This window comes from Pristis pectinata, chromosome 25, assembly GCF_009764475.1.
Source record: "Pristis pectinata isolate sPriPec2 chromosome 25, sPriPec2.1.pri, whole genome shotgun sequence".
Classification (NCBI taxonomy): Eukaryota; Metazoa; Chordata; class Chondrichthyes; order Rhinopristiformes; family Pristidae; genus Pristis; species Pristis pectinata.
The window spans coordinates 21,202,451-21,226,210 of record NC_067429.1 but is presented as its reverse complement, the minus strand read 5'-3'; the positions used below and the strand labels follow the sequence as shown (position 1 = coordinate 21,226,210).

The window sequence follows — 23,760 nt, the reverse complement described above, 5'->3', positions numbered from 1 at the left end:
GGTTATGGCTTAAAATGTACCTTGCTATCTTCAGAACTGTCAGTAGACTTCTGCATTTCCCAGCCTCCATTCCCTCTAGCAACCATTTCAACTCATATTGCACTATTACTCAAGATGATGAAATTTTAGTACAAAAACCAGCTTTAAATGGACATTTCTCTCAATTATACCAACCATAATGAAAATCTAACCTTGTCTTTTTATGCCATGTTCAAGCCCAAAAAGTACAACTTTACCACTAGAAAGCTCTCCTTAGGAAGTCTTGAGGCTTGTGTACCTGGCAAATAACAGCTGCACGCGAGGAGTGTTGGTCTTGATTTTGTTAGTGCCTACAAAGGCACACATGGTCAGGCTAAAGCAACTGGGAAATTCAGTGGCCATGTTAGGGGGCAGTCAGATAGTGGGTGGGGTTGGGGGAGTGTCAGTCTGCCAAAGTTCACATAAGTATAGGAGAAAAGTGGAGAGAAGAACAAGTCTAAAGAAGAATTGTCACATTATTTAGAGGATCTACCCAAATAGAATTCCCAGCATCTAACATCAATTCAGGGATCCACCACTTAAACGTAGTAAAAGCGGAATAGGCTATTCAACCCTTTGATCCTACTCCACCATCATGATCATGGCCAATCCTCCATCACATACCATATTCCTGCCCTCCCCATACTTCTTGAAGCTTTTTTCATCTAGAAATCTATCATCTTAAATTTATTCAGCATCTCAAGTGAAGAAATTTCTTCCCAGTCATACACATCTTACCCTGCATCCTGGGAGTACGTCCCCTTGTTCTAACCCACAGACAGAAAACATGACTCAACAGGCTGGATGCAGAGTGCATGCCGGAGCTTTGTACGTTTTGACAAGACCTCCTACCATTCAGCTCACCCTTTCCTCATACAACAGACCTACTATCCCAAGAACGCACAAAAGCAGGTTTCACAGGTTTGTTGAAAGTCTGCTTCTACACAAGTGTTCTACTAACAAGCCAAATAGTATTGACATCCTGCAAGTGGTAACCCAATATACACCATGCACATGTTCAGTCATTTAAGCATTAAACATCAGATGCATGCAAGACCCTGGCAGTAAAAAAAATAGGCAGCTGGATAATTAACTTTATCCAAGGGCAACCAAGGTGATGGATGCTTTAGACCTTTCAAGATGGGAAATCTTAAAATTTAGGAAAAGATCGTCATAACGAAGGTCAGAATCTAGTTTACACTCATCAGTCTTCTCTGCATCTAAACAGCATTGCCATTTGTTTTTCTATCACCTTGGACAGAAACGCTTCCAAGTACAATTTGTTTTATTTCTGTTTTTATATTGATGAGCTTGCATTGTTGCCAAATGCAGATATTACCCATACACAATAACAGACAGACAAGTGAAATAGAGGACACCAGTTTATTCACATTTATAGTCTGTATATACACAAATTAGGTTCAGTAGTATATCTGGCTACTGAATGGTCCAATGAAACTGGTGAACACAAAGCAGTAGTAGCAGACCACATTTTGCAGTGAGCTTTACGGAGCAGAAAAGCCACCCGGACAAGAAACTCATTTATCAGCATTTAAAAGTCTGGTCGATCCTTCTTCAGTTTACTGTAGTCCATGTTCACCGAAAAGAACTATTAACAAAAAAAGATTAATCGAGAAGATGTTAGACTGAAAAGTCTAATTAACATGAAACTTGTCTGCCAATTAACATTCTATACAGGAGCTAGAAAAAACTTTTAACGCAATTCTACTGTACTCAAACCTTTATGATGCGCTAAAGGAATCTGAAAATTGGCTCAGTAAATCTCCACAGATTTTGCATTTCACCATTTGGAAAGCAGTCCCATTAATCTTTAAGCTCCAAACTAGATTTCTCTCATTTGCTTACATTAACATCAATTTGCCAGTTTTGCCCACTTTTGTTAATACTTTTATAAATTTAGTTGCTCAACAATACTGTTACTTTATGTTTTTATACACCTCTACAACTGTATGAACAATGCACAGGATCACAAGAGGTTGAAGAGGGTTATAGACTCAGCCAACTCCATCTCCGGCATATCCCCCACCTTGGAGGACATCCTCAAGAGGCAGTGCCTCAAGAAGGCAGCATCCATCACCAAAGACCCTCACCATCCAGGACATGCCCTCTTCTCGTTACTACCATCAGGGGGAAAGAGGTACAGGAGCCTGAAGACTCACTCTAAATGATTTAGGAAAAGCTTCTTCCCTTCTGCCATCAGATTTCTAAAACAGTCCATGAACCCACAAGTACTACTTTTATTTCTTTTGATGCACTATTTATTTTGTAATTTATAGGAATTTTATGTCTCTGCACTGTACTGTTGGCACAAAACAACAAATGTCACAACATAAAAGTCAATGAAAATAAACCTGATTCTGACTAACATTAACCTCTCCATGTGGATAACATGATAAGGGGTGGAGAAGAAAATTATTATGAAATGTTACTTCAATCATACTCAAGTTCATTCCAGATCCAAAACAACACATGAAATATTCCTTGGGAAAGAATTGTGCAATCGATTCCATGTGGCCTTTGGTCCAATTTTATACCCTGGTTTTAATAATGGCTATATTCCAAAAATTAAGTCATACATACAACCATGAACCCAGGATAAAAAGACAGTAACAGAAGAGTGTTCAATAATCAAATCAGCTCTGCTACGATAAATAAAAAAGGTTACCTTGTACTGGTCAGTAGGTGCAATTTTATTCCATGGTTCAGGGTTGCTCTTGTGATTCCAACTATATGGCAGAAGGGAGATTACGTAGTTAGCAATGAACATTATGTCTCATGCTATGTGCCTGTGATGCTGCTGCAGGTAAGTTTTTCATTGCACCTGTGCATACATGTACTTGCGCATATGTTAATAAACTCAATTTGTAAAAAACTTTATTTGACTTTTGAAAAACATGGCCCTTTAATCGACTCATAAATAGAAAGTGTTTTTTTCTCCCACAAATTTCTGGTTAAAACCTTCCTGTTATAGCCACATCTCATTTCTCAATCCTTGTGTTGAAAACAATTTTTGCACATTATTAAAAAACTCATTTTACACATCCCTTCCTAAAGTATGTGACCAAGAACTGTTCAAGGACAATAACGTTTGGACATGTTACATTCTTAAAATCAAAACACTTCAACCTCATTCTAATCAATACATCCTTCACTGAAGTTAAAATTAAGAACTATTGTCCGTGCTAATATGGACCTTACGCCAGGAAATCTGGATTCAGCTGTTAATGCACAAGTGATTCAATAAGGAATCTTGTCATTAAAAAATTTATGACATGCAATTTAAAGAACATTAACATTCAATAGATGATACTGTAATGAAGGCAGTCACATGAGCAATTGCTTTCACTGTCACATGACAGTACTCATTGAGTGAATAAATACACAGTCGAAGTAACTTACACCCAACCACAAGTGTTACAGAATTACAGTCACCTACCAAACATCAGGGTTGCGGAGAGCAAGCCGCAGGAGATAAAGGCTCGCTCCAATACTTCCAGATCCAATGAAAACAAACAGTGGAATTAGCTAACAAAGATATAAAAAAAAGTAGTTAATGTACAACAATAAACTCACAACTGGATCAAATGGAAGTTATCAGAAAACTAACAACTAGGAAATGAATTTGTTCAAGAGTTATCATATTAAGATTCACTATACAGCAAATCATGGTCAACAGTTATTTGAACTTTCAAGTTCATTTATTGTCACTTCTTATCAGCAGCTACCTTTTTGCCCAAGCCTATCTCCAGGAATGCAGCAAGAAACAAAATCAGATCAATAACCTCACACCCCAATGTTCAAATATTTAACCTATCATAGGAAGTAAATACATTTAATATAACCAAGTTATCATCCAAAGACCACAGAATAGTCCATCAATGGCAACATATTTATTCTATTTACACTTCTATTAAGACAGTGCATCCATTTAGAAATGCTAAACCTTACAATTTTACAATTATGAATTTTCCACACTGTGCCTATTTACTGCTATGTCAAAAAGTGCTCTTTCCTACCCAACAGATAATTTGCATAAACTTTATCTTGTTACCTATTTATATTTTTTCCATAAAATTTTAGTATTCTGCAAACATTCTGAATAAGCAAATTAATGTCAAGGGAAAAAACTAGTTTGCCATCTAAAAAGTAACCTTGTAAGTGTATTAACATTGGTCCAAATTATCAAATTCCACAAAAGCCAACATTTTAGACAATATGGATTGTACGAAACCTCATTCCCCTCTCTAACGTACATTTGTATTTGTGATCCTAGTTTATTCCACATCCAAGAATTTTGCATCCATTCTACCAAAATATCATAGTGCTTAACTGATCATGTGCAACAGAAATATCTCGAGGCAGATAACAGAGGGACAGCATGGTTGAATGCATGACAAGAGGAAAAAGATTTCACTCCAGCCCATCTTTCAAATTTTTTTGAAATGTTCAGGTGTATTAACAAATCCATGCAAAACAAAATTGCCTAGGTAATAATTTAATTTAGTACAGATTGTAGCGATTTCGATGTTTGCAAAACTCTTGTCCAACTGAGCCTTTATAGTTGAGTAAAAATAAACCAATACCACTGAAGTCAGTATCTTGTCAGTTCAGAACATGACCAAATGGGATAATGTTGGCACTTTCAAATAGCTAGAAACCAAGTGATGTTTTAATCTCAACTCAATTACAACCCATTATATCATCCACTAGTTTGTAATAAAGAAAATGGAGTATCTGCACTAATAAAAAAAATTATGCCAATATAATTGATTGAAAACAGAGGCTGTCATCACTAGAGTCCTCAATGTGGACAGCATGTAACCCAAGTGCTGTTTCTCATGGATTGGAAAACTCATAGCTCAGAATCAAAAACTGCAGCCCCTGTTGAAATCAATGTCATCTCATCACGATTCAGATTATCCGTAATTTAAACAGGCAAGTCTATAATCAGAAAATCTGAAATTAATAAAGTCCAGTGGGAATTTAAAATCATGGCTAAAAGATCATTTGAAAGGAAGGAAAGTTAACTGACATTAAATAAAACATTATGCAATTCAAAGACATAAGTAAAAAAAACGGCTGCTGTCAGCAAACGTGTTCTAATCACATGCTGATCAGACCTCACGTGCAGCCAGACCTGACTAAACTGGTGCCCATTCTCATACTTTTGATGGACTCAATCCAAATTTTTCAACTCAACGGGGTGAATGAATTCAAACATGTAAAAAAAAAGGGAATGCATGGGACATGGGTTAACGCTAGAATATGGCCTGCACCACACTGTAGTTCATTCACACCTTCTCCCCCCTGCAACTCAGCCCCATCACATCACCCACTTCCCCGAACCTGCCTGGCAGTATCACCACCCCACATGTCCCCATAATCCCAACCCATGACATCTCCCCCACCCTGTCCCACACCATATCTCCACATGAACCCACCTACACTCCCGCCAAAACCCACACCCCACTCAATGCCCCCACCCCATTTCCCTGTGACTCTGTCCTCTTCCCTCCCCCATCCTCTCCTTCCCCCACCCTACCGTCCCCTTCCCTGCCCCCACCCCGACCCCACCCCCTCTCCTTCCCCCCCCGCCCGGACCCCACCCCCTCTCCTCCCCCCCCCCCGCCCGGACCCCACCCCCTCTTCTCCTCCCCCCCCCGCCCGGACCCCCCCCCCTTCCCCCCCCCGCCCCGACCCCCTCTCCTCCCCCCCCCCGCCCGGACCCCACCCCTCCTTCCCCCCCCGCCCGGACCCCCTCTCCTTCTCCCCCGCCCCGCTCCGACCCCACCCATCCTTCCCCCCCGCCCCGACCCCCTCTCCTTCCCCCCCCCGTCCGGACCCTACCCCCTCTCCTTCCCCCCCCCGCTCCGACCCCACCCCTCCGTACCTCCCGCCCCGACCCCCTCTCCTTCTCCCCCCCCGTCCGGACCCCACCCCCTCTCCTTCCCCCCCCCGCTCCGACCCCACCCCTCCTTACCTCCCGCCCCGACCCCCTCTCCTGCCTCCTGCCCTCTCCCATCCCCACGTCCTCTAGTCCCCCCCCCACCCCAACCCACGTCCTCTCCCCGCCACCGATCCCCTCCCGTCCTCCGCCGCCGCCCAAAAGGCCGGCGGGGGTGAGACCCCTGCCCCGCCGCCCGCTGCTCACACTGGGGTGGCTCCTCGCCTGCTGGTACATCAGTCGGAACATGGCGCCAGCTCCTCCGCCCGCCCGCCGCCCGCGCAAAGTCACCTCTGGGTCCTGCAGCCCAGTGGACCACACCCATCCCTGAGCGCAATTCCTTCACGTGAGTCCGCACTCAGAAACATTCACGTCGATTTTGAAATTTTAAAAAAATGATAAATCGCTAAGTTTAAATAAAACCCATTTCTTCATTCTAACGCTGAAAATCTGGCAAGAAATGTGGCTACCTAACTAATGCTGGCAGATTAAGCCCCCAATCTCCGAGGGCTCCGCTGCGGTGCGCGGTCACGTGATCGGAGCATACCGCAGCGGGTGTCACGTGTGAGCCCAGCTGGGGGAGTGCGGGCAGGCAGCCTGGGTCGGGCTGCGCACCGTCTGGGATGCAATTGTAGCCTTAAAGTTGTTGCAACTTTTATTTTCAGGAGTATAAAAGGTGCACATTATTTTCCTTCTCCTTTCAATGCCTCTCCTGTAGAGGTTTTTAGCAAAGTACTTTATTTACATGAAACTTGGATGCCCCTCTGACTTGGTTGACATGGTCTGCTGCTCTGTGGGTTATGCTGTGCATACCTGTGTTCCCACACCTTCCCATCTCTCCCTAAACCTGGAGACACAGACTTCTTCAAAGTCAGCATACCTCAAAGAGGTGCTGCAGTGGAGTAGTACAGTGGAGATGCAAGAGACTGCAGGTGCTGGAGACCGGAGCAACAAACAATCTGCTGGAGGAACTCAATGAGTCGCGCAGCATCTGTGGGATAGAATGTCAACATTTTGGGTCGAAATCCTTTATCAGGATTCATGCATGGCCTTGACCCAAAATGTCAACAATTTCTTTTCTACAGATGCTGCTCAACCTGAGTTCCTCCAGCAGATTGTTGCTCTCCCTAAACAATGAAATTTCCTCTTCCATTCTTCCAGCTTCCATGTTTTACATACAGTCTGACACTGCCCAAACACACCTTTCTCTTTCAGCACTCCAAAGGGAGAGAACTATTCTGAAGGGATTGTTCACCATGTGACATCCTAGTTCTGCCTTAATTTCTCCCAACACCCTCTGCCCAAAGTTCCCTGCCAATGAGGAGTATAGTAAACACCTTTTGCATTGCTGGGTGTATCCAAGACAAGAAGGTGCAGGTTTAGCACAAGAACACAAAATGGGAGCAGGAGTAGACTACCTGGCCCCTCAAGCCTGCCCTGCCATTCAATATGATCCTAACTGATCCATGCTGGCTTCAACTCTTCTGTGCCAGTTTCCTCATAACTCTCCTCAATCTTTCAAATATTTGTCTATTTTCACCTTAAATATACCTAATGATCTACCACTCTCGGGTGGGGAAGAATTCCAGAGATTCACGAGAGAATTGGGTACACATCTCATTTTTAAATGACCAGTCCCTTATTTTATAGTTATGTCCCCTTGTTTGTGACTCTCCCACCAGTGCATCTACCTTGGCAAGTTTACTTATACATTTGAATAAGGTCATCACTCATTCTTCTAAACTCCAAGGAATACAAACCCAAATAATTTAGCATCTCTTGATAGGACAACCCTCTCATCCCAGGGATTAGCCCGGCAAATCTCCTTTGGACTCTCTCTGATTCTACTGTATCCTTATAGGTAAAGGAACCAAAACTGTGCACAGTGTTCCAGTGCTTGATTTCCTCTACTGCTCTAATAAAGGACAATATTAACTCAAACAGCTCTGGAATCTCTGTTCAGCATTTTACAGCCTTCTGGATTCAACATTGAGTTGAACCTCCACATAATAACTACTGACATTTTTTATTCAAACGATAGCTATTTATGAGGATTCACATTCAAATGTCCTCTGGATGCATTTAGTGTGTGGCACAGTGTTACAGAGGGTGGTGCAGCTGCCTCACAACTCCAGCAACCCGGTTTCAATCCTGATCTCTGGCGCTGTCTGTGTGGAGTTTGCACGTTCTCCCTTTAACCACATGGGTTTCCCCAGGTGTTCTAGTTTCCTCCCACATCCCAGCTTAATTGGTTACTGTAAATTACCTGTAATGTGGGTGGGTGACAAGTGAGAGAGAAAGGGTTCCAGGGAGATCAGGGACAGAATGGAATTGAACGGATTGCCCTGAGAACCAACAAAGACTCAATGGGCTGAATGGCTTCCTTCTATAACAAAATATATAAAATGTCTTCTGTTGCTTTACTTGTTCCACCTCCCTTTCCTTATAGAATCATTTCCCTTGTGAATTCTCCTATCTTTTAGATTACCACCTCTTTAAATGCAGCATTAGAGTCATACAGTCAGAGAGGGATACAGCACAGAAAGCCTATCGAGTCTGTACCAACCATCAACACCCATTTACATTAATCCTACATTAATCCCATTATTTTATTCTCCTCATGTTTTCATCAACTCCCCCCAGATTCCACCACTTAGCCACACACTGGGGGCAATTTACAGTGGCCAATTAACCCAGCAACCTGCATATCTTTGAGATGTGCCGACCAAATGGCTGGAGTATCCAAAGACATCTTCAATCCCTCAATGACTATCACCCAGTAACACTCACATCTACCATAATGAAGTGCTTCAAGAAGTTGGTTATGGCTAGAATTAATTCCTGCCTGAGCAAGGACCTGGACCCGCTGCAGTTCACCTACTGCCACAACAGGTCTTCAGCAGACGCAATCTCACTGGCTCTCCACCCTGCTTTGGAGCATCTAGACAACTGCAAGACAAACGTCAGGCTGCTGTTCATCAATTACAGCTCAGTGTTCAACACCATCATTTCCTCAGTACGAACCACCAATCTTCAAAACCTGGGCCTCTGTACCTTCCTCTGCAACTGGATCCTTGACTTCCTTATTGGGAGACTACAGTCAGTGCAGATCAGTAAGAACATCTCCTTCTTGCTGACTATCAACACAGGCACACCTCAAGGATGTGTGCTTAGCCCAGTGCTCTACTCTGTCTACTCTTAGTGCTGTAGACAGAATAGCTAAGCTTAATGGTTATGCACAGCTCAACCTCTATCTATAAATTCGCAGATGACACCACTGTTGTTGGTAGAATCTCAGATGGCGATGAGGAGGCTTCGAGGAGTGAGATAGATCGACTGGTTGAGTGGTGTTGTAACAACAACCTCACACTCAACATCAGCAAGACCAAGGAATTGATTGTGGACTTCAGGAAGGGGAAGTTGGGAGAACACACACCAGTCCTCATTGAGGGGTCGACGGTGGAAAGGGTGAGCAGCTTCAAGTTCCTGGGCATCAACGTCTCAGAGGATCTATCTTGGGCCAAATACATTGATGCAATCACAAAGAAGGCACGCCAGCGGCTCTGCTTCATTAGGAGTTTGAGGAAATTTGGTCACCACAAACTCTTACAAATGTCTATAGATGTACGGTGGATAGCATTCTGACTGGTTGCATCACAGGCTTGTATGGAGGCTCCAATACACAGGATCGCAAGAGGCTGCAGAGGGTTGTAGACTCAGCCAGCTCCATCACTGGCACAACTCCCTCCACCATCGAGGACATCGTCAAGAGGCGGTGCTTCAAGAAGGCAGCATCCATCATTAAAGATCCTCACTATGTGGGACATGCCCTCTTCATGTTACTACCATCAGGGAGGAGGTAGAGGAGCCTAAAGACCCACACTCAACGATTCAAGAACAGCTTCTTCCCCTCCACCATCAGAGTTCTGAACGATCCATGAACCCATGAACACTACCTCGTTATTTCTTTTTTTTCTTGCACTATTTATTTATTTTTGTAATTTGTAGATTTTTATGTCTTTGCACTGTACTGCTGCTGCAAAACAACAAATTTCACGTCATATATCAGTGATAATAAACCTGATAGTGATTGTGATGTGGGAGGAACCCAGAGCACACAGTGGGAACCCACACAGTCACAGGGAGAACATGCAAACTCCACACAGACAGCACCCTAGCTCAGGACTGAACCACCATTAGGTGCTTGGCTGCTCTCTGGACTGCAATATTGTTTGTCAAGGCTGCCAGAGTCAGGCTGGAGGAGCTATTGGAAAAAAGAATTATGTTTGTTGGAGATCCTAAGATTTGGTGAGTTTGTTCAACATTTCGCTCTATAGTCAAACAGAGAGCCCAGGTACAAGATTCCAGATACCAGATTCGACATTCCAGAGAACCCAGATTCCAGACATTTGCCACAGTCTTCTTGCAGAGGCTGGTGAATCTCTGGAATTCCCTACCTGGAGTATTGTGGAGGCTGGAACATTGGGTTTCTTTAAGGAGTGGAGATGAGGCCTAGGCAGATCAGCCATGATCATATTGAATGGTGGGACAGGTTTGAGGGGCCGAGTGGCCTACTTCTGCTTCTATTTTCTCATATTCTTGTTTTGTTACTACATGCATTAATACTGAGCTTCCATTTTGTTTTCTTCCATTTCCCCGTAGTTGCTTATAGATTGTCACATCTCTAACTTTTTCTAATCTTGACGTAAGGTTATTGACCTGATGTTAACTTTCCTGATCCCTCAACAGACCTGCTGAGTCCATTCTACAATTTCTGTTGATATGTTAATATCCCTGATGTGTATTACTGTTGGCATGTAGAAGACAGTGAATTTGCACACACACATACATCACCAGGTGATCTTTTTCTTATGCTATTGACAGAGGGATAAATATTGACTAAGGCATGGACATCTTCCTTTTCTTTGTAGTGTAACCCGTTACATCCATCTGAGAGAACAGATGGGGTCTTGACTTAACAACTCATCCAAAGGACAGTACTTTTGACTACATAGTGTTCCCTTGGTGTTACACTGGAGTGTCAGCCTCAGTTGCGTCCTTGAGTGGAAGTTGAACTCACGACTTTCTGGCCCATGATGCAACAGTGCAGCCAACTAAACTTAAACTGACGCAGCCCCGTAAAAATGAATATATTTCCTCGTGTTGTTATCAACTCTAGGTGGATGTGGCTAGCCATGGTTTGTTATAGAGACAATGAGCACATACTAGCATAATACCTGGTTTATTCAGCACATAACATCTTGTACTTTGTGTTTGTTTTAATGAGCAGCAGATTGTTGCATTAAGAAACTAATTGGCTCTCATTATAAAAATCATATTGTTTGAATTATTACTGGTGGGATTTATGTGGAAAATCTCAGCTCAAAATGAACTCCACGAACCTCTATAAAAATGCAAATTCTACAATATCATGCATACCTTTTAAAGCAACCAATATTTACAATATTAACACATTTTAAATCATCTTTAATTAAGTAAAATATTCCAGAGTTCTGTACAAGATCATTATTAAATCAAATTTTAACACCTGTGCCTTAAAAGGACAAATTAGAACTGGTGACTGAAAGCTGAGTGAAGGATGTAGGTTTTAATAGCACCTTAATAGAGAAGACAGAGGCAGAGAGGGAATTGCAGAACTTTGGGTTTTGGTAGCTTTAGGCATTGACATCCATGGTGGGGCAATGAAAATCAGGGATGCAGAAGAGACCAGAATTGAAGTAGTGGAGCGTTCTTGGAGGATTATACAGGTGGAGGAAGTTACAGAGAGAATATAGGGAACGTTAGGGAGAGATTTGAAAACCAGATTGAAAATGTAAAAAATCAAGGTGCTGATGGGCAAGAAATAGTGTAGGAGAATGAGCAAGGAAGTAACAAGCAAAAGGGACAGTGCAAATTAGCACATGATCCACAGAGTTTTGTGTGTAGACACATGTGTGGGAAGGCGGAGTATTAGCTGGTAGGTTATTGGAATAGTCAAGAATAAACTGTGGCCGGGCTTGTGTCAGTCAATGAAATTGAGCAAGTGGAGAAATGAAATGGAGTGAATGCAATGAAAAATTCAATGAAATGGAGCAAGTTAAAAGGAGATAAATGAGGCAAGTTCTTTACGTAGAGAATGGTGGGTGCCTGGAACAGGCTGCCAGGGGTAGTGGTGGAAGCAGATACAATAGTGGCAATTAAGAAGCTTTTAGATAGACACATGGATATGCAGGGATATGGATCACGTGCAAGCAGGAGAGATTTAGTTTAATTTGGCATCGTGTTCAGCACAGATATTGTGGGCCAAAGGGCCTGTTCCTGTGCTGTACTGTTCTACGTTCGAAAAGAATCTCAAACTATTTTACTCTGTCAGCTTGTCATCAGTTTTGTTTTGCTGCTTCTCTTTCCTTCCCTCCTGAAGGTACTACATTGTGGTTCCCCAGCTGCCACTTCCACTCCAATCTCTATCCCAGGCTACCTCTCTTCCTGGGTAAACTGGTGCTGCACATTTACCTCGTCCCATGAGAATGAGAATCCTTTCTGATTTTTTTTTATATTTTTCCATTCTGCCTCTCCATCTCTCTCCCATATTGGGCCATTGCCTGAATTAATTTCCCCACTGCCATGATGTATGGGGTTAATTTGTAATAATTTAGGTCTGGTGCCTTCTTGGTGTATGTGGGTGGTACATGTTGTGTCAAAGTACGGGAATATTCTGGGTTAAGTCACTGCCTCTTTATCTTGAAAACTAATATTCACCCACAGACAGATTAAAAGAATTTCTTCTCTCTGGATGATTATAGAGGCTCTAAGTGAAATAGGTTCAACTGAATTCCTAGTGGGCACAGGCCCACAGTTCAAAGCTGTCCGCAATCTGGAATTTAGTTGGCAGCTTCTGACAGGCTACACATGTAGCTGATATGCAAAGTGGAAACCTTATGAAGGTCACTGTTTCCTCTCATTTGATCCCTTACTCTTGCACATTTACGAATGTCCTTTTCAGGAGACAAAATCTGTTGCCTTTTTCTTGTCTGGCCCGTGTATAACTCCAAGCCTACTGATATGGTTGACCCTAAATTGGCCCAAAAACCTATTTGTACCACAACTTCTACATTGAAACAGAGAAAGAATAAGAGCGGGTAGACCAGCAAATTTGGACATGCAAGGTTGCTTCCACTCCAGCTACCCCTGCAAAGTCCTCCTTACAAATTTCTGGGGACTGGTGTCTAAATTGAGAGTACTGTCCTGAAGACTATCAAACAGCAGCTTGACATATTCATATTCACAAAATAATACATCACAAACAATGTGCCAGACTCCTCCATTACAGTACCTGGGTATGTCCAGCCCCGACAGCTGGACAGACTGCCCAGAGGAGGCAATGGTGGTAGAAAGACAAGAGGAAGCCTCCAGGAAATTCTCAATATTGACTCCAGAATCCATGAAGTCTCTTGGCATCAGGTTAAACGTGGGCAAGGAAACCACCCACCATCCTCCCTCAGCTGATGAATCATTAATAGAAAGAATGGCCCAACACTGATCTCTAAGAAATGCTACTATTCACTTTCCTCCAGTCTGAAGGACAACAATTCACCATGACTTCTGTCTGTTTGTTACAGGAAGTCCCCGGATTACGAACGAGTTCCGTTTTTGAGTCTGTTCGTAATTCGAATTTGTATGTAAGTCGGAACAGTTACGTACAGTTCACATCTAGCGTCAATTAGTCAAATGTTTGTCTTAGTATATAGTATATATTGTACCTAAAACATCATAAATATAATGATGTTATATTTATGTTGTGTTTTGAGCGCGTTTTGAGCATCACGCAAAGTAGTCCACCCGTTTGTTAGTACAAACCATTGTGTGTAACTCGATTTTTTAAAATAATAGGCTTTACAGAGGTCGGTTCGTACGTACAGGCGTTCATAAGTCGGGCGTTCGTAAGTCAGGGACTTCCTGTACTTATCAAACTTCAAATTCATGCTATTAATGTCCCTTTTCTTGCCATGTGCTTCATCCTTGCTGATAAGCTGGCTTTGTGCCATTTTATCAAAAGCCTTCTGGATGTCCATGTACACCACATCAACTGCATTGCCCTCTTCAACCCTATGTGTACATGAGCCCACTCAACGTCCGTTACATCAATTCCCCTCATTGATCCAGCATCCATTCTTGGAATAGTTCAGATATTCAGATTGAGAAGATGCTAGCTCAGTTCCCAGTGTGAGCTGAATTAGCTGGGATTAACTGTCGTGCTCCCCTCCTTCAGCAACACACCAAAAGCTGGAGGAACCCAGTAGGTTGGGCAGCATCTATGGAGGGAAATGGTCAGTCAACGTTTGATGGAAATGCGAACTATCCACTCCCCTCCACAGATGCTGCCTGACTGCTGAGATCTCCAGCTCCAGATTCCAGCATCTGCAGTCTCTTGTGTCTTCATACTCCTCTCCTTCTCAGGTCACAGGATGGGTGTGGCAGATGGAAGGGATCAGTACTATGGGGGGAGGGGGGGTGTGGACCCAAAAGATGAAGGTAAGAATGCTACTTATCTTAAATGAGTCCCAATCCAGTACTGTGCAATGAAGTCCTATTTGTCACAGGAGTGCCCAACAGTGGTGACTGCTAGGGCAGCTTGGTCTCATTTCTCTTGCAATGGGCCAAAACATGCGTCGCATTAGGAATGAAATCATCTTGTGTACAACTGATGTGGAAAACACATCAAAATGTAAGCAAGCATTGTGCTAAGAAGTTCCCAGCCATGTTTTCAGAGTGGACTAATCCATTCCCAGAAATAGTCACAACTGTGTTCCTGTCCAGAAAAAAAAATATTTTCAGATTGTTGGCAATGGAAAAAAATCCCTTAGGCTCAAATTTCTAGTCCACGATGTGCTGTCAGTTTCATGTCCTCACTAATACCAATGTGCCAAATGGGATTCATCCAGTTACCTAACATAGTGGAAACTGGACAAAACTTTGTCTATGTTTTCTCACATGCTGAGAATAACACAGTAAGACTGTGTCAAGAGGGAAGAGAGGAAAATAATTTTAAAAATAAAGTATTAAATTATTTTTAAAGTGTTAGTATTTTTGTTGGATTGTCCAGCTTAGCGTTTTTTGACCTTTTACTCATGAGAGCTCCCACTGAATCTAAAGCTGTGCAATCCTTGTCAGAAATTAGGCTCAATGTTATTAATTTCTTTTTGATTAGGAATCCCACCTGTAACCTGCACTAGCTGTTTATTCACCCAATCCCCTGTGAAGATTTTAATGATGTAAAATTGCTTCTACAGTGTTGAGAGATATGGCACCAGTGTGAAACCAAATGGTACTTTTAGTTCTGAAGATATCTTGAGATTCAAATCATGACTCTTGACAAGTTGCCATTTGAGAGAAATACCACATGCTACAACTGAAAATTAAGGTCATGTGGATAGGTAAAGCTTCAAAAGAGCCCTTTAATTGGCAGCACAATTATATGCTACATCTACAATGAAGAAAGCAAACTAGCTCGTTTAATCAGAATTCTCTGCTAAAACTTAGTTGATCAAATTTGGTTTTACAAGAACCCTTTCAATCTTAAGGATCAATTTGTTAGCACTAATTACTTATCCTCAAACTTGATTTTGTTATTATTGTTCTCTTTATGTGTTCACTCAGTATTCAGGCAGTTTGTATTGCACTCCAAGAACTGCAGAATTGTTGTTGTAGCCTATAATCCATATTTCCTTACAACAGAGAAGGAGGCCAGTTAGCCCATCAAGTCCATGCTAGTTCATGGAACAATCCCATTCCCCCACTAATTTCCCACATTCCCAACAATTCCACCATTGACCTACAATTGAGGGGCAATTTATAGCAGCCAATTATCCCAGCAACCCACATGTCCTTGGGATGTGGGAGAAAACTGGAGAAGCTGGAGGAAACCAACACAGTCACAGGGAGAATGTGTGAACTACACACAAACACAGTATTGTGTTCAGTTCTGGTCTCCTCATTATGGGAAGGATGTGAAAGCTTTAGAGACGGTGCAGAGGAGATTTACCAGGATGCTGCCTGGATTGGAGGGTATGCCTCATGAGGGTAGGTTGAGCAAGCTAGGGCTTTACTCTTCGGAGCGGAGGAGGATGAGAGGTGACTTGATAGAGGTGTACAAGATGATAAGAGGCATAGATTGAGTGGGCAGTCAGAGACTTTTTCCCAGGGTGAAAATGGCTAACACGAGGAGGCATCATTTTAAGGTGATTGGAGGAATGTATGGGGGGGATGTCAGAGGTAAGTTTTTTACACAGAAAGTGGTGGGTGTGTGGAACGCACTGCCAGCAGAGGTAGTGGAGGCAGATACATAAGGGACATTTAAGAGACTCTTAGATATTCACATGAATGATAGAACAATGGAGGGCTATGTGGGAGGGAAGGGTTAGATAGATCTTAGAGCAGGATAAAATGTCGACACAACATTGTGGGCCAAAGGGCCTTTACTGTGCTGTAATGTTCTATGCTCAAACAGCATCAGAGGTCAGGGTTGAACCTGGGTCTGTTGAAATGTGAAGAAGTGATTCTATCAGCTGAAGCTCTATGCCACCCTATTCTTATTACTTGTATAGAGTTAACCTGAGCATCTTGACCTTGCTGCTGGTTTTGATGTCTCTGCCACTTATATCTGTAATATTGACATCTTAGAAATGCTTGTACAGAATTATTTATGATTTACTGTTGGCTGGGCTTAAAATAGACACATGAAAAATGTAATGTTGATTTAAGAATCAGCAGAGGAGATTGGGAGTTTAGACCGTTGTAGAGTTTCAATATTTGTGAAAGATTATAAATACAGTTGCACTTTATACAAGATATCTTTATTAGTCACATGTATATCGAAACACACAGTGAAATACATCTTTTGCGTACACTGTTCTGGGGGCAGCCCACAAGTGTTGCCATGCTTCTGGCACCAACATAGCATCCCACAACTTCCTAACCAGTACGTCTTTGGAATGTGGGAGGAAACCAGAGCACCCGGAGGAAACCCAGGCAGACATGGGGAGAACATACAAACTCCTTACAGACAGCAGCCGGAATTTAACCCGGGTCACTGGTGCTGTAAAGCGTTACGCTAACTGCTACACTTTATCTTGTATGCAATTGAATAAAGAATATTGTCAGCTGGCAAAAATGATTAGAAGAATACCTTGGTAATAATTTAAAGTCTTAGAAAAGGTATTATTTATCAAATCAGTCGGAAGTTTAAAGGTATGTATATATAAAAAAAATAGAAAAGGAGGAAGATTCCCCTCAGGTTAGTATGTGAAAGATAAAGGTTGGTTAATATTTAGATCGTCATCAGAATTTTGATGAAAAGTTGTAATTGAATTGCTGCTTTTTGAATCTGGGAATCAATATTTTCTCGTTTTTTTTAGACTTACATTATTGTAAGGCTGTCTTAATACATTAGCAGGTGCTTAGCTTAGAAGGTTCCAAGCTCTGTTCTATGCCAGGTTAATTAATTGTGGCTGGGACAGTTGTAAATGAGCTAAAAAAATTAGCCTTAAAACCCTGGTTTAGAAAGGAGAAACTGATGAAGATCTAACAGTTGTTACCAGGGACAGAAAGTAGCTGAGCTGTGATTCTCCAAGTAGCCTCATTGAAAGTGACTGGAGTTCATGGGAAATATCCTAACCAGGAACTAACATTGTTTGAATATGAAGGGAGGGGAGAAAATTAGTTCAAAGGTGTTACATTTGACTTTAATTGCCAGTTATGTAACTAGATTTGCATTTACTCTTCATGGACACTTTTTGAATTGCTTTACTCTCCACTTCTCTGTTCTTTTTTTCCCTGTCACCATTTTTACTTCTAATACTCAAGTATTTTTTCCCAAATTGTGCATTAGTCTCTAGCCAAAAATGGAACGTGCAACCTGTTCCTGGGCATTTGCAGTCTTGAGAAACCTGCTTGAAAGGGCAAGACAGCAGATGATGTTGGCAGCCCCTGTAACAATGCTCCAGCAGTCTCGTCAAGTTTGGCCAAGAACTCACCATGTGGGGAGTCCATACACAAATCAGAACTCTGTCAATTCACTGAAAACGCATTTTGCATATCAATACTGCTAGCTTAAGCAAAAATGCAGAGGAAAAGAACTTGAATTAATCAACACAAAATAAAATTTACATTGTCATAAAGCAAATATTTTGCCATTTTGAAGGGTTTCACTTAAAACAAAAATTCTGTTTATGAATTAATTTTCTATAGAAGATATGTCTTTTTTTCCAGATCCGGTGTGGCATATTGGCAAAGGAGAAAATGAATGAACTTCATGCATAACTTGTATGAAATCAGCCTTAAGAAGGCAATGGAGGAAGCTGGCAGTCCGAAGGGAGATAATAGTCCCATCTGTTGAGTTTAGAAGCCAACATGCAAACAGATGGAACACAAAATACATCTGTCTGAATGTGCTTTAATGTGCAAAGTTTGATCTTCTGAGAATTTTAGTGTCGAACTTAAAAGAGATCATTATAGTAATTAAAATATTCTGTGGCTTTAAGAAGTAAAGGTTTCATGAGTGAGAAATGTAGAATGCATAAAAAGGAACAAATTAGCTAAACTATTCTTCAAACTAGATAACAGGCTTCAAGGAACTTTAGGTTACTTTTTAGCTTAATCTTTTGAAGCATGTTAAGTATCAGCATACAAAACATGACTTCTATTATACATTGACTAATAAATTGTTTTTATTTCTCCTTTAAGCTGAGAAGGCAAATGAAACAGAAAATATAATATTCTAGTAATGCTGCAATATAAATTTCAATAAAACTTTGCTCTCCATTGAACATATCAAAACAGGGAACTAATGAAAATAAATAACTGAAATGAAAACAGAAGTTACAACAACAGTCAGTCTAGCAGCGTTCTTAAGAAGAAAAAAAGCATGTTTTGTGTGGAGTCTTCTTCAGAACAAAAATAATATTTATTACCATTTTTTGTAAATTTAAAATTTTGGAATAAGTGATTTTCTTACAAAATAATACTCGCACACCAAAAATATAACGGATCATCATTCTCAAAAATAAATAGAATAAATTAATCAAAGATGTTATCCAATGATGTTACCTTAAGATTGTCACAATAAATCTTCACATTATGAGGGAAGATTTAATGAAGTTGAAGGTGCAGTAGACCTTATTTAGTTAACTAGATCAACATGATTAGGAATATTCTAAAGAGCATATGGACATAAGTGTCAGCAAATAATGAGGTCACATTGCTGTGCGCATGTATGAATTGAATTTACTACATTATGCATCCACCTTGTACTCAACTGCATTTCTGGGAAGTGTTTGATTCGAAACTATTGTATTGCAAATCTTGGATTATATCAATGAATCGCTTGCTATCACAAAAGCCTGCATTCCAGTTAACTGATTAACAATGGCAGCAATTATAGATGTTAAATTAATCAAAGGTTTCAATGAAAATTATTTTTATTGTTCACTGCTTACTCAGTAAAGTATGTTTTCCTTTCAATGAGCACTCTTTTCAAACCTTCTGCTGATCCATAAATTCCAAACTCTCTGAACTCAAGTTTAATAATTTGCAACGTGGGCTTGTAGGCTGAGCTTCTAAACCACCAGTGGAACCACTGGGCTGCTTTACCCTTTATGTATTGGCCAGGTTTGTTGTGTTGCAGTTGGCTTTTAATTCCTGTGGGTTGACATGACTCCAGGCATTCTCACAGAACCAAACCGTCTGCCTTAGTGGTTACTTCGCCAATATCTTGATTTCTCATAAAAGTGCTTTTTGGTCGATCTCAGTTTGCCCATGTACAAAGATGCACGTAAAATGTATACCAGCAGCAAGAACACATCCAACTGTACTCTGCACAAACAGCTGCTTTCACACCATAGGGATGAATGTTCAGTTTTATTTCTCTGAAAAAATGCTTTGTATTGTGAAGTATGGAAGATTGGTGATGATTCTGGAATCCTGTGGAGCAGATTGAGAATTCGTTATTCTGTCATCGTAAGGATGTGGCCTTTCTTAGGTCTATAATCGGGGCTGTTTCTGAGTTACTCAGCCTCAGAAATTTGGAGGTTGGAATGTGCGGTCTTTATAAGGCCAAAGGGGACAAGGATAAAATCCTTTTTTATTATCCATTCAAGGGATGTGGGCTTCATAGGCTGATCCAACACTTAATTGCCCATCCCTCATTGCCTTTGGGAAGGTGATGGTGAACTGCCTTTTTGAGCCACTGCAGTCCTTGAGATGTGGGTATATCCACATTGCTGTTAGGGAGAGAGTTCCAGGATTTTGACCCAGTGACAGTGAGGGAGTGGTGATATATTTTCAAGTCGGGATGGTGTGCAGCTTGAAGGGCAACTTTCAGGTTGTGGTGATCCCATGCTTTTACTGTCCTTGCCCTTCTAGCTGGTAAAGGTCGTGGATTCGGAAGGTGCTGTCTAAGAAGTCTTGGTGAGTTGCTACAGTGCATCCTGTAGATGCTGCAACAGATGCTACTGTGTGTCGGTGGTGGAGCGAGTGAATGGTTGTGGATGGGGTGCCAATTAAGAGGGTTGCTTTATCCTGTACGGTGTCGAGCTTCTTTAATGTTGTTGAAGCTGCACTCATCCAGGCAAGTAGCAAGTAATCCATCGCAATCCTGACTTGAGCCTTGTGGATGGTGGGCAGGCTTTGGGGAGCTGGGAGGTGAGTTACTCGCCACAGGATTCCCAGCCTTTGACCTGCACTTACGGGCATGTTGTGTATATGGCTACTCCAACAGCAATAAACAGACTAAAACTGAGCAGAGAGGAGACTGTTTTCGTGAGATAAGACTATTAAAGGTTTCAGAACAAAGGCAGGTAGGGGGAGATAGGGAACAGATGAACCACGATGCCATTGAAGAGTGCAATAGACCCGAGGGGAAAGTAAGCACTTGCTATTATTAAGTGGCTGATACTGAATTCATGGTTGAATAAGATGCCAAGGATGTGAAGAATCTGGTTCAGTCTGAGACATTGGTCACAGAGAATAGTAACATTTGTGGCTAATTTAAGAAGCTTGTGGTAGGAGTCAAAGGTGATTACATATTATCTAAAAATAGGTGCATGTATAGATGCATGTCAAGGAGTGCTATCTCATTAGTGGCGTAATATGACTCAAAGTACTTGTAAAAATGGCAGAGAAACAGTTTATTTGTTCTTTTGGCACTGTGTTCATAAGTGAGCATGCCATTCCTCCAGCATGTCTCAACTAATGAAGACAGTGCAATCAATCACAGAAATGCAATTACCCACATCTGAAGATCCTTTTTCCACATGTGGACCACACTGTTCCAGTAGATGAGCAAGTAGACGGCATCTTTTGAATATTTCTTTTCTCTAATTCAGGCCAAATTGAGCTTGGAATCTCACCAATTGCAAATATGACGTGTTACCATCTGATAGTGTAGTAAATACTGTAATGCAAGGACAACTGAAGCAAGTCCTAGTGACAAATTTAATCAACTTACAAAGGAAGAAGTTAGTGAAGAATGCATTGGTGCTCCAGTGCTAAAAGGACAACATATTCAGATGCACTGAATTTGCTTTACATTCACTCATTGACTGAAATGTCATTGGATTCAGAGCGTTCAATGTAGAACTGTTATCTATTCTTCCAGAAGATCAAAATTTAATCCAGATTCCAGCATCTACAGTCTCTAGTGTCTCTAAAATTTAATCATGTTTCTCATAGAAGACTAGAGGGTTGTAAATTGCACTGAAGGGGACTATTTTGGACTCGTTTGAATTCTTGCTAAAGTAGTTGAAAGAAATACTTGCATAATTATTGATGTGTGGAAAAAAAACAGATGATTCAAGTGAAATCCAAGCATCCCCAATGAGAAGTCCCTTTAAGACCCTACAGCTTTTTCAATTAGGCTTGAATGGTTATTATTGTATACGATCCTGATTGTTCTGAGCTCACTACACATCACTTCTTTGACATCTCCCCCAAAGCATCTGTGCATCGGCTTCCTCTTGACAGCTTCCATTTAAGTTCTCATCACAACCACTAATGGAAAATGTCTCTTTTAATAAATGGAGGGAGGGGGGAAAGTCATTAGGTATTTATTGAATAAAAGCCGTTGTCTTTACAGGGGACTTTAAGTAGTCTATTGATGCAAAGCTGGAGGTTCCCCAACCTATAGTTGTCAGTCATCTGTTGGATTAACTTGCCAAGATCAATTCATCCTCAACTAAACTCAAATACAAGACAATGAGAACAAGATGAGACAAAAAGTAAAGGTAGCTCTGCCTTTATAGATCTGGCAATCTTCTTTTTGCACTAATGGGAGAAGAATATATTCTTCCTTGCCTTAATAATACAGTCCTAGTTATTATAATCTATAATCTTTTGATTTCATAATTCAGGTAATAAATTATAAAGAAACATAGTAATATCAGTAAGTTTATAAACTGAAATGCAACAGACAATTCAATGAAATACATGTCTCTGGATCACTGAAGTAAAAGAATATTGTAGCTCAACAGACAGGCTGTAAATCAGACTAGTGTTTAATTAGATTAGAATTTTACATTCCTCCATCAGTCTAAGGGCTCCTTCAAATGTAGCCTGCCCAGTTCTAATTCCAGAGCTGTGCCACACCCTTAAGCTTACAAGCTAAATAAAACCCCACAATATTATCATTTTATTGTAAAACAATATTCTATATAAAGAAAAATGCAATAACTGCTTCCCTGATGTGCTCAATAAGTAGGTGCTCACTCCTGATTACTATCTCAAACATCTTATTGGAAGGTATGTGTCTGACAACAGTGGTTGACAACAGGATTGGAGTCAGTTCTAATTCCCACCCTTCTCCATCCTCTAAATGGAATAAATTATTGCACAAAATTTGGTAAATGTGCTCAGCTCATGCACAGACAGAGAACATTTTTGCACCCAGTACATTCCATTCATACATGACACATTATATTAAAAGAAAACACATCACAAAGTCACTGCCTTCTTCTACATTGTGTGCAAAGTAGTTTTGGAGTGGGTGTCATTGCAAAATGGCTCTCTTGCATATGTCCTATAGTTCACACCTTGCTTGACCGTTATGGACCTTAGACTGAGCTATTAGGTCATCAATGGTTCCTTCTCCTGAAAGACTACCAAGTCTTGAATAGATCAAAGGGTTAAACTGGTGATCTGCCAGCAGCAATTGATGTCTATCTTGCTAGATATCCCAGGACACATCCTGGAGTCTAAAGACCAGTATGAATTAGCTATTAGGATTGAACTGAGACAGTTACAAATGCATCTCTCTCTTCACTCAAAACATTGTCAGGGGACATGGGTCATGGTATTGTCGCTGCTGTGTCCTCTGGGACAACATTGTGCTACATGAAGGAGGGACAGCAGAGAGAGAGGAAGCCTCACAACCACAAAGGCCATGTACTGGTACCACTTGAATGGTTCTGGCGTTGACCATGTGGGGAGATTGGTGCACTCTTCCCTCAGGACATATTATGGGCTGACCATTGCCTGGCAATCTTGTAGTCCAAAGGATTCCTTCTCAGGAACCCCTCCACCTGGGAAAGATAACAATGTGTGATCCATTTTGCTCGAAGATCCTGTATCTGTTCAGTCAGGGTAGCCACACCCACCCTTCTCAGTGTGGAGGAGTAAGGCCTGAGTGTAAGATAACACCTGGTGTTTGCGTACCAAGCACTTACACATCTCCTGAAGCAGCCACATGAAGACTCAGCCATCAGAATTAGCATGGAATTGGGGACATT

The 23,760-nt window shown here is 41.4% G+C and overlaps 1 protein-coding gene across 1 annotated transcript; it reads right to left on the bottom strand.

Annotated features, from left to right (window-relative positions):
- Positions 1 to 1,387: 1,387 nt before the first annotated feature.
- ndufa4a (NDUFA4 mitochondrial complex associated a) lies at positions 1,388 to 6,339 on the bottom strand. Its single transcript, XM_052038624.1, has 4 exons — positions 6,191 to 6,339; positions 3,476 to 3,564; positions 2,705 to 2,765; positions 1,388 to 1,627 (listed from the first exon to the last, which is right to left on the bottom strand). The coding sequence occupies exons 1-4, from the start codon at positions 6,230 to 6,232 to the stop codon at positions 1,571 to 1,573; spliced, it is 249 nt and encodes an 82-aa protein (XP_051894584.1). The 5' UTR covers positions 6,233 to 6,339; the 3' UTR covers positions 1,388 to 1,570.
- Positions 6,340 to 23,760: the final 17,421 nt, after the last annotated feature.

Excerpts from the sequence above, each read along its gene's own strand:
- ndufa4a (XM_052038624.1), bottom strand. The coding sequence starts at position 6,232 with ATGTTCCGACTGATGTACCAGCAGGCGAGGAGCCACCCCAGT. Across the intron at positions 3,565-6,190 it reads AGGCGAGGAGCCACCCCAGT|CTAATTCCACTGTTTGTTTT; the intron begins GTGAGCAGCGGG and ends TATCTTTGTTAG. Across the intron at positions 2,766-3,475 it reads CTCCGCAACCCTGATGTTTG|TTGGAATCACAAGAGCAACC; the intron begins GTAGGTGACTGT and ends TCTGCCATATAG.